The 14,763-nt window shown below is 39.1% G+C and overlaps 1 protein-coding gene across 1 annotated transcript in view; it reads left to right on the forward strand.

Annotated features, from left to right (window-relative positions):
• Positions 1-14,763, forward strand: part of dnajb6b (DnaJ heat shock protein family (Hsp40) member B6b) — a 32,067-nt gene that overhangs the window by 7,721 nt on the left and 9,583 nt on the right. Inside the window, exons 2-3 of the mRNA XM_072688687.1 lie at positions 4,833-4,945; positions 7,023-7,132. Of these exons, the coding sequence (XP_072544788.1) occupies positions 4,881-4,945; positions 7,023-7,132 (175 nt within the window). The 5' untranslated portion in view covers positions 4,833-4,880. The remainder of the gene's footprint in view (positions 1-4,832; positions 4,946-7,022; positions 7,133-14,763) is intronic.

Here is a 14,763-nt window from a genome sequence, read left to right on the forward strand (position 1 = left end):
AGAGAGGGTCCTATTCTATTGGCAGTACTTCTCTACAGGGACTAGACAAGCGTTGTATGTGTGTGTGTGTGCATTTGCACATCCGTGTCAGCAATGGGTGCAGTTTAAAGTAGCTGAATGCCTTCATTAGAAGAGGTGTCCACAAACACTTTTGCTCATTTGAGAATGGGTTCAGGCTGCTCTACTTACCATCACACACACACACACACTGGCCTACACAATCGGCCCTCCAGCAGTTGACCTTATCTCCTCCTTATCTCCTGACACCGGAGAAGGCCGAGTCCCTCCCTGTGACATTCGCCAGCTTCAGTTAGGCTGGACGAGCCGAGGCGCGGAGGAGTCGCTCGGCCCCTGTTAAGCAACTGGACCGTAGTGTTTGCTTACATGCAGTGAATATGTCCCAGTGTGTGTGTGTGTGTGTGTGTGTGTGTGTGTGTGTGAGGAAACCACTAATCGCACTGCAGAGGATTCAGCAGTCAGCTCCCATCTGCTCACAGAGGGTTACGATCTGCAAGAGTGAGACAGATGGAGGGAAGTGAGGACGTGGGGACGCACCGATGTGGGATTTCAGGGCAGAGGACAGATATAATAACAGATAATGAACACCTCCTTTTATTGCTCTGGATCTCCGGTTCTGCCACGTCCTGAAGATGTCCTACTGGCTTCAGAACCGGTCGTTCAGTCATGTTTATTGTGCTGAAGCTTGAAAGAGGTTCCCACTGTTTTGACTGCTTGTAAATATTTGCATATTTGGCGGGAGCGTATTTATGCAGTCTTAGTGACCGCAGTATGTGTTAGGTTCAGCATTTCAGTCATATTTGCTTTGCAACTTTATGAAGCCTCACTTAAAAATCTATTCAAATAAAAACCCCTCCTGAGAAAAGAAAGAGAGCTCTACAGGAACTCTGCAGGAACTCTGCAGGATCCACACGCTCACCATTAGGGCTGGGCAGTATACTATCCTAAATGTGATGTCCTGATCCTGTCTGCAAGAAATCTGCACAGCCTCAGGGGCGCCTGCCAAGCTGTGATGTCCTGGACGGACGCATCTGGCCCCAGATTCGATTCGGTTCATAACACAGAAGCATATCACATAAATAAGTACACTTATTGGACAAAAGTATTGGGACACCTGCTCATTACTCATTGTTTCTTCTGAAATCAAAAGTATTCAAAGAGCTGATCCTGCTTTGGTTGTAGAGTAACTGTCTGTACTGCCCAGAGAAGAAGGCTGGAGGAGATTTGCTGTGAGAATTTGATTGCATTCAGCAATCCTGAAGAACCATTGAAGAACAGGCTGAGTAGTATGCAGAGACAGAGAGATGGCCTACAGTCGAGAGGTCGTTAAGTGTAGGTCAGTTGGAAGGTCAGATGGACGGTGGGGTGCGATCGCTTCCTCGTTTGTCTGTAAGGGCACAGCAGCTAAAAATAGTAAACGAGCAGGACTGAACCGGTGCACCGCAGCTGTAACTCAGCACCTCGGCGGCTGTGTTTATCTCGGCTTGTTTTTAAGGTGCTGTTTAATTCATTCAGCACCTGATTTAGGTCTGTACTCCATTTGCAGCCTTCAGTCTGCTGACCGGGGCCGTGTTTCCTATGGGTTCTGAGGGTGGTTATGCCAGGAAGATTCAGAATTCAGTCTCTGAGGGTCTGCCCTGTGACCTCCAGTCACTCTGAGGGTCTGTGGGTCAGAGGATCAGGCATTAACATTATGCATTTTTGGTGATCGGACCAATCAAATCGGTTTGAATTTCCGCATTAAAAAAGCCAGGTGGAAAGACCCCCAGGAGTGTGTGTGCACATGCACGTGCACATGCTTATTTAGCAGTAGATCGTTGCAGTACTACAGAGCACATTTCCATTGCATTTTCTGATACAGCCTGTCTGTTACAGTACTAGAAAAAGCAGCTCAGATTGACTGAATAGAATTTTAATAGTAGTAGTAATAATAATAATAATAATAATAATGGTGGTAATAATTGGTTGCATTTGTATTGCTAGAGCTGGGCAATATTGCAATATTCTATCGTATTGTCATGGCGTGTACAGCCAGACCAGAGGGGATGAACACTCGCAGAGATGGACTTAACCAAACAAAGTGCAGCACCTACGAGAAGCAACCGTAAACTGAACCACAACAAACCTGGGACTGGGAGGAGCAGGGAGCTGAGCGTGGAGAAAAGAGCGTAACGTGGGGAGAACCAAGGAAGGGGCTAGAACAGAAAACTACAAGCCATGCTCGGGCAACGAGGGGGGTGCGGGTAATCAAACTAAGGGCAGAGCAGCGCTCAGTAAACAAAAGAGGAGTAGCTGGGGAACCAGCCGCTACATCAAAAGCCAAGGCCGAACTAACCTGACTTTGCAGCGTGCTGCCTTGAACGTGGGTCGCCTTGGAACCGAAGTCGGAAGCGAGTAAATTCACGGCAGTGAACGAAGGGGATAACGCTCCTTAAGTACTCCCAGTCCCAGGTGAAACCCATGAACAAACAATGAACAGTGAAGCAACACAAATGAACCAAAACCAACAGGAAGTCCTTATTTGGGCCTGTGGGCGGCGGCTCGAGATCGCCCCAGGGGAGGGCACAATAACAAGGGCCTGACACGATCATGATAAATTTAGTTATGGTGGGTGATATCTTTTATTTATTTTAATATATTTTAAAAAGTTCGACTTTTATTTTGAATTTGAATGCTGTGTCAGGGTCCTGCACAATTATTTATTATTTTAGTGACAAATAAATAAAAGCAATTTAGTACATTTATATGTGTTATGGCATTGTTATATTTAGTTAATAAACAAGGATAATAAAGTAATATTGAAGTCACTCAGGTAGCAACCATAAACCTCGCCTGGAGAAGTGCAGTTTACGTGAGGAGGCTTTCGGTTCAGGTGCTGCAGCACTGACGGTCCCACACTCCGGTATCTTCATTTTCCACTACTGACATAGCGAGCGAAATAAATCGCTCGTCAGTTATAACAGCCTGCGTAATACAATGAGACCGGAGCTGTGCAGTAGCCTCTACAAAGCGGGAGTAATGCAATAGCGGGGATGTTTAAAATAGATGGACTTTGGTGACATTAATTAAACAAAACCTTGTTTATTGCATTTGTTCGAGTTACTCGAATAATCGATTCAGCCCTCGATTTATTTCTATAGTAGTTTATAAGAAAATCATTTTTAGTCTGTGATTATGTATCGTGATAAAATATTGTGATAAAATATTGTGATGTAGTATTTTTACCATATCGCCCAGCCCTAATGTAGCCCTATAAGGGTGCTTTAAACAGTGGGACCGGAACACGTATGGAAGGAAGGTAGTACTGAGAGAAGAGGAAGGTTCTGAACTGATTCCTTTTAGCTCGTTCCAGCGTCCCAGTCTGGTTCTGAAGGGCTTTTTAGTGAAAGTGTGGAGGAGCTGCGTGGTCAGGCGGCACAGAGCTGGTCATTCACATAGACATGTGACACGACGACTGAATGGCAGCATTCAGACCGTCTGCAGTGTGGAGAACATCTGGACCAGAGCTAAAACGTGGACGAGCTGAGCGGCCTCTTTGGGTTGTGTTTGAAGATGGCATGTAAAAAATGTTAAACATGTTAAAAATAGAGATACAAGATTTTTGTGTGATGGAGAAGATTGTTCTTGACTGATGACAAGAAAGAGACGGAGATAAGAGGATCGGACTGTTGGAGACGTTTTGAGATTATAATCAGCTCAAAAGCACACAGGGTCAAGACTATTTATTATTTATTTATTATTTATTAGAGTTTCAGTGGTAAACTGGTTAGAAAAAATGAAAAACAACAACAACAATCGATTAATGGAGAAAATAATGAGCGGATTAATCCATAATCCATAATGAAAATAATCATTAGCTGGAAAAGGCACTTCACCTTATATGCAGCTTTCTTGTTTTATTTTACTTTATTTATTATTTTTTGGTTTTATTATTTATTTTATTTTAACATTAGACATTTTACATATGATTCCATTAATAATCTTTTTTTTACATTATAATACATGTTTCAAGCTTTAGTTACAGTAAAGCATTCGGTCTTTAAGGGTCCATCTATAATAATAATAATAATAATAATAATAGTGATCCAGCGATTGAGTAACGCAGCCCGTGTTCGGAGGACTGGAGTGAAATAAGCAGAGCTGGAGACGCTCTGCCTGCGGAGGATCTGTGATGGAGAAGGGGAACGGGGGGGTGGGGGGAGTTAAGGGGGCGGGGCTGTTTAGGATCAGACAGTAAAACCATTGATTCCGGATCACTTCCCCATCTGTTCTGCACGTCAGTTCTCTCACTGTTACTGTCCCAAATCTGCAAAGGTGACCATCTCTAATTCTCTCTCTCACTCTCTCTCTCTCTCTCTCACTCTTGCTTTCTCTCACTCTCACTCTTGCTGTCTCTCACTCTTGCTTTCACTCTCTCTCACTCTTGCTTTCACTCTCTCTCACTCTTGCTTTCTCTCTCTCTCACTCTTGCTCTCTCTCACTCGTGCTCTTTTTCTTACTCTCACGCTTCCACTCTCTCTCACTTTTTCTCTCATGTTTTCACTTTCTTACTTTCTCTCTTGTGCACTTATTCACTAACTCTCGCTGACTGGCATTCGTAAACTGTTGCTTTCTCTTGCTCTCACTCTCTTACTCTCGCGCTTTCTCTCACTCTCATGCTCTCTCTTACTGTCGCATTCTCTCTTGTGCTCTCACGCTCTCTCTCTCTCTCATCACATTCTCTCTTACTCTATTTCTGTCCCCTCACGTTCTTATACTGCTGCTCTCTCTTGTGCTCTCGCGCTCTCTCGCTTCCTCTCGCGCTCTCTGTGCAGGGCCACTGGGTGCTGAACTCAACCCTGAAGCTCCAGCAGTGCTGAGCCATGGGGGACTACTACCACGTCCTGGGTGTTCAGCGGGACGCGTCTCCAGACGACATCAAGAAAGCGTGAGTAGCCCTCGTCTGCTGGCGGTTCGGCTATTTTTAGTGTCCCGCAGACGTTAGCGTGGACGTAATGAGCTCATTTTAACTCTGAATAAACGAGTGCTGTGAGTCCACTTCACCCCGGGTCCGGCCGGGCTCGGCTAGCCCTCTCGGCGCTGGTGTCTGGAGGGTTTTTACAGTTGATTCACCTCGTCCTTATTTTATCTCTCTGCCCTTGTCGTTCTCCGCTTCTCAGCGGCACCTCTGCTGCAGAAGGTCATACTCTAAATTGACAAAAGTATTGGGACACCTGCTCATTCACTGTTTCTTCTGAAATCAAGGGTATTAAAAAGAGTTGATCCTGATTTTGTTGGAGTGACTGTCTCTACTGTCCTGGGAAGTAGGCTTTCTACTAGACCATTTCTGTGAGGATTTGGTTGCATTCAGCCTCAACAGCTGAAAGAAAGTCTTGGATGGAGCTCCACCATTAATCATTCCAGAAAACACAGTTCCTCCACTGCTCCACAGCTCAATGCTGGGGGGCTTTACACCCCTTTCTAGCCCATGCATGGTGCCAATAGCTTCAACAGTGGTTATCTGCTCCTGCAGAGAGTCCTATTCTATTGGCGGTACTTCTCTACAAGGACTAAAGCTGTGTGTGTTTCAGCAATGGGTGCGACTTAAAGTAGCTGAATCCATTCATTAGAAGCGGTGTCCACAAATATTTGGACATGTTTTGTGCTTCTGAACGAATGCCACTTGTATGGATCTGCTGCTCTGGCACTGAGCGCCATTCTTCCATCCACAGGCCTCCATTCAGACCCGGCTGGAAAGCGCTGCGTTCAGGAGAGCTTTTGTAGACTTCCAACTTCTGTAGATATTTTACCCAAAAGACCATCAGCCATATTCATCCCCTCAATAGAGCAGCGGACCGTTCTTTTCTTTTTCTCTATAGAACCCCGTTCTGTACGCTCACGCTGAGTAAAAAAGAGTAGGGGGGTCTGCTGGAGCACGAGGCCATCGCGTTGGACCCTGAGGTCCGAGGTGGGCTAGGAGTAAATCCCCCCTCTATAGAGCGTGTTTGGTTTGGTCCTGCTGCTTTAGCACTGCTGACTCTGGTGTTTGTATACATCGGACTGTGGAGCTGCAGAAACGCTGAGTCCACCGGCACCCCAATGTCTGGTCCAGGGTCAAGGCTACACTCTTAGAAAAAGAGGTTACGGAGGGTCTACATCATCATTGACTCCCAAAAACCTTGTATCTCCATTTTTCTGCTTTTTGACACTCCAATTTCTGGTTGCATTGGTTACATTCGTTGATGAATTGACCAGTAGAAATGCTCTGCAATCACAGACACATAAACATTGTGTTTATAAATTAATAAAGTATATGGGTGCGTTTGCTTCTCTCGTGAAGGAACTGTTGTGAAGATCTGATGGTCTGTGATCATATAGTAAATATTTTTAGCACCTGCGATCCTCTACGTAACTCTATTAGTGCTGATTAGAGCCCCGGTGGTCTTGGTCTGTTAAAAAAACAACAGACACCTGGTATTTCCATAAAATAGGACCGGTTAACCAGGCAATGGTCCATTTATGCATTGATAGGTTCTTTAAGTATTGATGGTTCCATAAAGATCCATGGGCTTTACCAAATTACCTATGAATAAATCCTGTCTAGGAGTGGCAAGTTGTAGTTGTCATGATTATTATTATTATTATTATTATTATTATTATTATTATTATTGTTGTTGTTGTTGTTGTTATTATTATATACATAATATATTATTATTATATGTATTAGGATGATCTCAGCCCATTAGATCAGCTCCAATGTCCATATAGGAGCACTCTGTAGTTTTATAATTCCAGACTGTTCCCCTGTTCTTCAGTGGTCAGGACTGACCACCACAGAGCAGGTGGTATTTGGGTGGTGGGTCATTCCCAGCACTGCAGTGACCCTCTTCTAGACATGCATTACAGACATGCTTCTCTATGGAGCCAAGAGTGGTCCATCTGAAGCAGCTTGATTTTAAAGAGTGTACTGCAGCCTAATGTGTGTGTTAATGTGTGTGTGTTAATGTGTGTTGTGTTCTTTACAGGTACAGAAAATTGGCCTTAAAATGGCATCCAGATAAAAACCCAGAAAACAAAGAAGAGGCTGAGAGAAGATTTAAGGAGATCTCTGAAGCTTATGAAGTTCTATCAGACGGTACAGTTCCCAGCTTCTATCTTCAGTGAAGGACCTCGTAATGTGCAGCTCTGGTATTCTCTGGTATATGGCTTGTGTTGGTCATATGGAGAAGGAAAAAAGCCTTGGTCTGGTCTAAAGTTTGTGGGTCTCCAATGAGGCCTATGTCAGATTGGCAGTTGGCAGTCAGCTGGTTCGATCAGTCTGGTGGTCTTGGTGGCAGCAGCAGCAACAACATAGATAAGATAAGATACTTTTACTGTGATTGCACAGTGTACAATGAAATTGAGGAAATTGAGGAATTGAGGAAATCCAATGGTGCTTACACACAATAAATAAAATCAAAATAAATAAAAATGCATGTACATATAAACAAAAATTAATACATAAAAGCAAAATAAATAAAAATGCATGTACATATAAACAAAAATTAATAAATAAAAGCAAAATAAATAAAAATGCATGTACATATAAACAAAAATTAATAAAAGCAAAATAAATAAAAATGCATGTACATATAAACAAAAAAGAATAAATAAAAGCAAAATAAATAAAAATGCATGTACATATAAACAAAAATTAATAAACAAAAGCAAAATAAAAAAAATGCATGTACATATAAACAAAAAAGAATAAATAAAAGCAAAATAAATAAAATTGCATGTACATATAAACAAAAAAGAATAAATAAAAGCAAAATAAATAAAAATGCATGTACATATAAACAAAAATTAATAAATAAAAGCTAAATAAAAAAATGCATGTACATATAAACAAAAATTAATAAACAAAAGCAAAATAAATAAAAATGCATGTACATATAAACAAAAATTAAGAAATAAAAGCAAAATAAATAAAATGCATGTACATATAAACAAAAATTAATAAACAAAAGCAAAATAAATAAAAATGCATGTACATATAAACAAAAATTAATAAACAAAAGCAAAATAAATAAAAACGCATGTACATATAAACAAAAATTAATAAACAAAAGCAAAATAAATAAAAACGCATGTACATATAAACCAAAAAAAAAAATTTAAGCAAAAGTGCTATACATATACACTCTACACAAATTATTTAAAAAATGTATAAGAAGAACACATTGTATTACCGGAAATGCTAGTGAGGTAGCAATGAGTTATTGCACAGGCCTGGAGTTATTTACAGAAGAATATTGCACTGACTATATTGCAAAAACAGTAGTGAGGTCATGATAATTTAACAAAATATAGAAATGCAATTAAAAACTGTCACAGTGAAATGAGTCCAGGGTTTTTGTGCAGTTTTGAGTTTTCAGCTTGATTGAGTTGCTAACAGAAGCTGAGCGCTTAGTCTGAAGTCCAGAGGTGAGCTCGTCGATGTTAACGAGCTGCCGGCTCGGTAAGTAGTGAGGCCGTCCTTGGGGAGTGGTCCAGCCTGATGGATGAGGAACGTTGTCCTGCTTGATTTCTCTGTAGCTGTAAAGAAGTATCAGTCTGAGGAGGTGGTGATTCAGCTGTGTAGATCTCTCAGGTGAAGCCACTACAGGTCAAGTGCCTCTGCTGGCTGGTTGCAGTAAGATGTGTAGCTCCGCCCATTCTCATATATTTCAATGATGAAATAATTGCTAATTGTCCTCCTCTAAACTGTCTCTCCATCTCCAGTGTCTCCAAATTCCAGCAGTTAGTTCTCCCACTGCTGATATCGGCCCATTGAGATTCTATATATCGTGAGTAGGAATGCAGTGATTGACAGACAGCCTTGGCTGGAAGAGGCCGGTCGTCTGCAGCAGGGTCTGCATGGCGTCCTTTCTGTTCAGTAGATGGAGGAGCTGAGCTGTAGAGGAACTACCATGAGCTCCATTTTACTGTTGGAGCATCCGTCCACTTACCGGACAAACTGGGAATACAGGGGGAAATCTGCACTCTGCTTCTGCACTGGAAGCTCACTGAAGACGGTCTGAGACACGCTTAATCTGGGAGAAGTGGCGGGTCTATTGAATGAGTAGGCTTCTGGTCTCTACTGCGCAGACTCTGGTTGCAAATTTGACAACATGGCAGAGGGTTTTGTGAAAGCGAACAGATCCAGGAATAACGAGGAAACGACTCGAAGGAATGTGGGAGCTTAAGCTAGCAGGTGTGTGTTGGGCGGTGGGTCTTGACGCGTTGACTTGACGCGTTGATTAGCACGGGTGCTGGTGTGTTTCAGGGAGGCACTGTGTGATGAACTAGTGGAATTGTCTCGTGTTGCTAACTCTGATTGGTTCTTTGGCCAAAACTAAAATCCAAATACGGAAAAATGGTTTCCACACGGAAAACTTACATCCGATATACTGTAGGAATGAGTAGACAGGTGCAAGCAGCTGTTACTTATCCTGCCTTAGATCCCACAGAGAACACCTGTCCAGCTGTGTGAACATCTGTGTGTGGTAGAGTTGCGCAATATGACAACATTTTATCGTAACCGCATAAAATTCGTTATCGTACACAATATGCGTTCACGTCGTGTTGCACTGATACTGTATCGGTATCAACCCCGATACCGGCACATACACACAGTACCGGTATCAGCAATAGAGAGCACCGATATCATGAAGCGTACTGATGCTGTAAACTTTGCATACTTTATAAAACTAAACGTTTAACGATACAGTCAAAAATAATTATTACCATTAAACACTTAAAGACTTTTAATGGAACTTTTAGCACTTTTTCTTTGCATCTGGTGTTTATTTTGCTTCTAAAACCAAAAGTTGAGCTTAAGCAGCTTGTTTTAAGGCCTGAAGTTTAGTATTTGTTTACGTAGAGACGTGTACTTGTAATGAAATGTGAATTTTAAACACCAAATAAAAAGCTGTTTAGTCGAGCTCAGCAACATTATGCTTGTTTCATAGCTCTCAACCAGTACGTGCTGTTCTTTTTAAGGAGTATCAGGATTTCTAGCCGACTATCGAGTATTGAAGTCAGTCAATTTTTAGTCTGTAATTTACATTTTGTATCGTGATAAATATTGTGTATTACGAAACAAAAAAAAAAACTTTACATTTCATGATTTAGTTTCAGATCGCAGAATGATTGGCAGTGGCATCAAAATGGCAAAAAAAAAAATACCCCCCCCCCCCCCCCAATCGTTGTGTATCTAAATATCTAAATGTGTATCTAAAATGCTAACGTTAGCTACCAGACAAAATCAGGCTGTCAATCTTTTGGTATTTTCATTTAGTTTAGTATTTCTTTCCGTAAAGACGTGTTCTTGTACTGAAATGTGAATTTTAAACACAAAAAAAAGCTGTTTAGTCGAGCTTAGCAAGATTATGCTTCCCTACTTGCTTACTGCATTGTTTCATAGCTCTGAAACGTTTCAGATGTGCCGTTATTTAACCAGTTTTTAAGAAGTATCAGGATTTATAGCCGTCTATTGAGTATTTAAGTTAGAGTTGATATCGGTATCGGTATTGGAAAGGAAAGTGGTATCGGTGCATCCCTATGTTTCTGAGTGTATTGTGAATATCAATAATATTAAAGAGCACTGATTATCTTCACATAAATCACAATACTCAGTACGGGAGAGTATTTGGATAGCAGATTTTGGATAGCAGATATTTGTCTACATGACGAAATATTGTAATAAATATCGTAGATCGTAAAAAATGTCTTTTAATATCTTGATATACAATTTTTTTCGCCCAGCTCTAGTGTGTGTGAGTGTGTGTCAGTTGGAGAAGCAGAAGACTGTGGCGGGTTTTGGCTGTCAGTTGATCACCACAGATACCAGTAAGACCTCACCTGAGGCTGGTTTAGCTCTAAACCGCGAGGTTTGTTTCCTGAGGTCACCTGATTTCTATCTCAGCTTATCTAACATCCTGATAAACGCAGCTGTGAGGGCGCTCATGTCTCAGTTTCTGTTGTAAACAGGAGCAGCTGGTTGGTGTTTTTCTCCTTCCTGACATTGAGCTGTTGAATAACACTGCTAGACTTCACCTTGACGTTCCGCTTCAGTCTTTGGAACTAGAGACTTCAGAAACTGCGAGCGTGATTGAGGCTAACCAACAGGTGTTGGTTGCTAAGGTGTTGCTACATTGAGGCAGAGCTGCGTCCACAAACTTTTGTCTAAAATGTAGAACGTCAGAACTTTAGCTCAAAAGGTGTTTGTGGTAAAAGCTTATCCAACAAAGCTTTGTTCACAAACTCGCAAAGCTGGTGTGTGGGAGAGTGACCTCATCAGTGAGCTCTAAACATAATTTGACAAAAAACATAAATCCAAGTTCAACTACACTGTTAGTTTTACGATTTTTTTTGTTTTTCTGTTTTACGAAAAATGTGTCCTGCAGAGAAGTTTAGTTTTTTTTTTTTAAGTTTACGGACACGTTTCAGTTCATTCCTATGAGAGGGTTTTGGCCACCTTAGTTTTGTTCAGACGCTTCCTGTCCGAATACTATTGGACCTATCCAAAAGCCGAATAGAAGCCCGCGTCTCATCGGTATGAAGTACGATTTAAAGTTGGAACCAGGTCAATATCTTGAAAACTGTGTCCCGAGGTAACCTGGCAAATATCCTGAGAGTAGAAGCAGGAAACCTCTGAAGAACAGGGGTGTTATTGCAGTAGAGCTGCAGACGTGAAAGTAAGGCGGCGGCAATTTTACTAATGTTTGTTTCATTTTCATTTTTTGACCTTTTGCAACCCAGTTTAGCGTGTCTGGCTGCGTGACATTTTCAAACCACATACCTTACTTTACCCTTCCCCAGCCCAACACGTTCAGCAAGGGTTACCGTGATCTTTACCGCTTCACTGAGACCAAAAGAGCCTTTTAGTCTCTGACCTCAATACATGGAACAACGACGTATCCTCTGGAAAATATACACCATACATCATGACCCTATTGGCATCATGCTAACTAATGTCAGGCATGGGCTAGTAGAGGGGTATAAAGCCCCCCAGCAGCATTGAGTTGTGGAGCAGTGGAGGAACTGTGTTCTCTGGAATGATGGATCTTGGAGCTCCATCCAGTACTTTTGAATGGGGTGAGTTGGGGATGCAGTCAAATCCTCACAGCAATTTAGTAGGAAGCCCTCTTCTCTGGACAGTAGAGATAGTTACTTAATAGGTGTCAAGGACACAGTACTGGGTACTACTGTACCTGTACTGTGTAAGGCTACTCTCATACAGAGCTTATAGTTATTAATTAGGTCATAAAACCCTCGTAATCATTAGTTATCAGTTCAAACGTATAAAACCGGTCAGCACTGACCAGTTGCCCCACATTCCTCCAAACTGATACAGCTCAGCTGTTGCTGCCTCCTTTTCTTACGGTGTGTTCTCCAGCAGCCAGCGTTCTAGCTTTTAGCCCTCTGGAGTCTATAAGGGGCACTTTCTCGATTTCTGCATATCTTCTGAAATTCACCTTTAAAAGCACTTGCATATAAGAGAATACCCACATGTCACCTCTCTCTACGATGATCCTTCCTGTCTGGTGTTTAGAAGTATTAATAATTCATTAATACATTGAAACGGGTCGTCTGAGACTAGGCCAGAGAAAATGATAAGGTCCGATGATGATCGGTCTTTTATAGGGATGCACCGATCCGGCTTTTTCAGGTCTGATACTGATACTGAAACTTTGCATATCAGTCAATACCCGAGACCAATCCGATACCATTGTGGAATTAATAAATCATGTGGGAGAGACTTAAGGCATCAGGATCGACTTCAACATTACTTAAAACGTATATATTTACTAACTTATATTACTGACTTATATAAGACTTATATATTTACTAACTTATATTACTGACTTATATAAGACTTATATATTTACTAACTTATATTACTGACATATAAAACGTATATATTTACTAACTTATATTACTGACTTATATAAGACTTATATATTTACTAACTTATATTACTGACATATAAAACGTATATATTTACTAACTTATATTACTGACTTATATAAGACTTATATATTTACTAACTTATATTACTGACTTATATAAGACTTATATATTTACTAACTTATATTACTGACTTATATAATACGTATATATTTACTAACTTATATTACTAACTGATATATTTACTAACTTATATTACTGACTTATATAAGACTTATATATTTACTAACTTATATCACTGACTTATATAAAACGAATATATTTACTAACTTATATTACTGACTAATATAAAACGAATATATTTACTAACTTATATTACTGACTTATATAAGACTTATATATTTACTAACTTATATTACTGACTTATATAAGACTTATATATTTACTAACTTATATTACTGACTTATATAAAACGTATATATTTACTAACTTATATTACTAACTGATATATTTACTAACTTATATTACTGACTTATATAAGACTTATATATTTACTAACTTATATCACTGACTTATATAAAACGAATATATTTACTAACTTATATTACTGACTAACATAAAACGAATATATTTACTAACTTATATTACTGACTAATATAAAACTTATATATTTACTAACTTATATTACTGACTTATATAAGACTTATATATTTACTAACTTATATTACTGACTTATATAAGACTTATATATTTACTAACTTATATTACTGACTTATATAAAACGTATATATTTACTAACTTATATTACTAACTGATATATTTACTAACTTATATTACTGACTTATATAAGACTTATATATTTACTAACTTATATCACTGACTTATATAAAACGAATATATTTACTAACTTATATTACTGACTAACATAAAACGAATATATTTACTAACTTATATTACTGACTAATATAAAACTTATATATTTACTAACTTATATTACTGACTTATATAAGACTTATATATTTACTAACTTATATTACTGACTTATATAAGACTTATATATTTACTAACTTATATCACTGACTTATATAAAACGAATATATTTACTAACTTATATTACTGACTAACATAAAACGAATATATTTACTAACTTATATTACTGACTTATATAAGACTTATATATTTACTAACCTATATTACTGACTAATATAAAACGAATATATTTACTAACTTATATTACTGACTAATATAAAACTTATATATTTACTAACTTATATTACTGACTAATATAAAACTTATATATTTACTAATTTATATTACTGACTTATATAAAACTTAAATATAGCAAATGAACACACAGATATAAATGTACTAAATTGCAATTTATTGGTCACTAAAATAATAAACAGTTGTCCAGGATCCTGACACAGCATTCAAATTCAAAATAAAAAGGGGTCAAACTTCTTAAAATATATTAAAATAAATAAAAACTCAATAAATAAAAATCTGCCAAAACTCAGTAGCTTCACTTTGCCAAACACAAAAATAAAGTCTAGCCAACCAATTAAAGTGAAGGGATCGGTTCCATGGATTGGCCTAATTATCTGATACCCATCCAGCTAGTTCTGTTAATATCGGTCCCGATATCTGATCCTAATATCGGATCAGTGCATCCCTAGTCCTTTACTCCTAAATCCAGGTCAGGGTGAGTAGTAATGAGGGCTCACATTCACATTTATCAGGAGACCAATCACTGTTACCCATTTAATTTAAGTTCTATCTGCTTATTACTGATGTTTAAGTGTATAAACTAATTAATAACCATTAATAAACAAA

Source organism: Salminus brasiliensis, chromosome 9 (genome assembly GCF_030463535.1).
Source record: "Salminus brasiliensis chromosome 9, fSalBra1.hap2, whole genome shotgun sequence".
In the NCBI taxonomy this organism is placed as follows: Eukaryota; Metazoa; Chordata; class Actinopteri; order Characiformes; family Bryconidae; genus Salminus; species Salminus brasiliensis.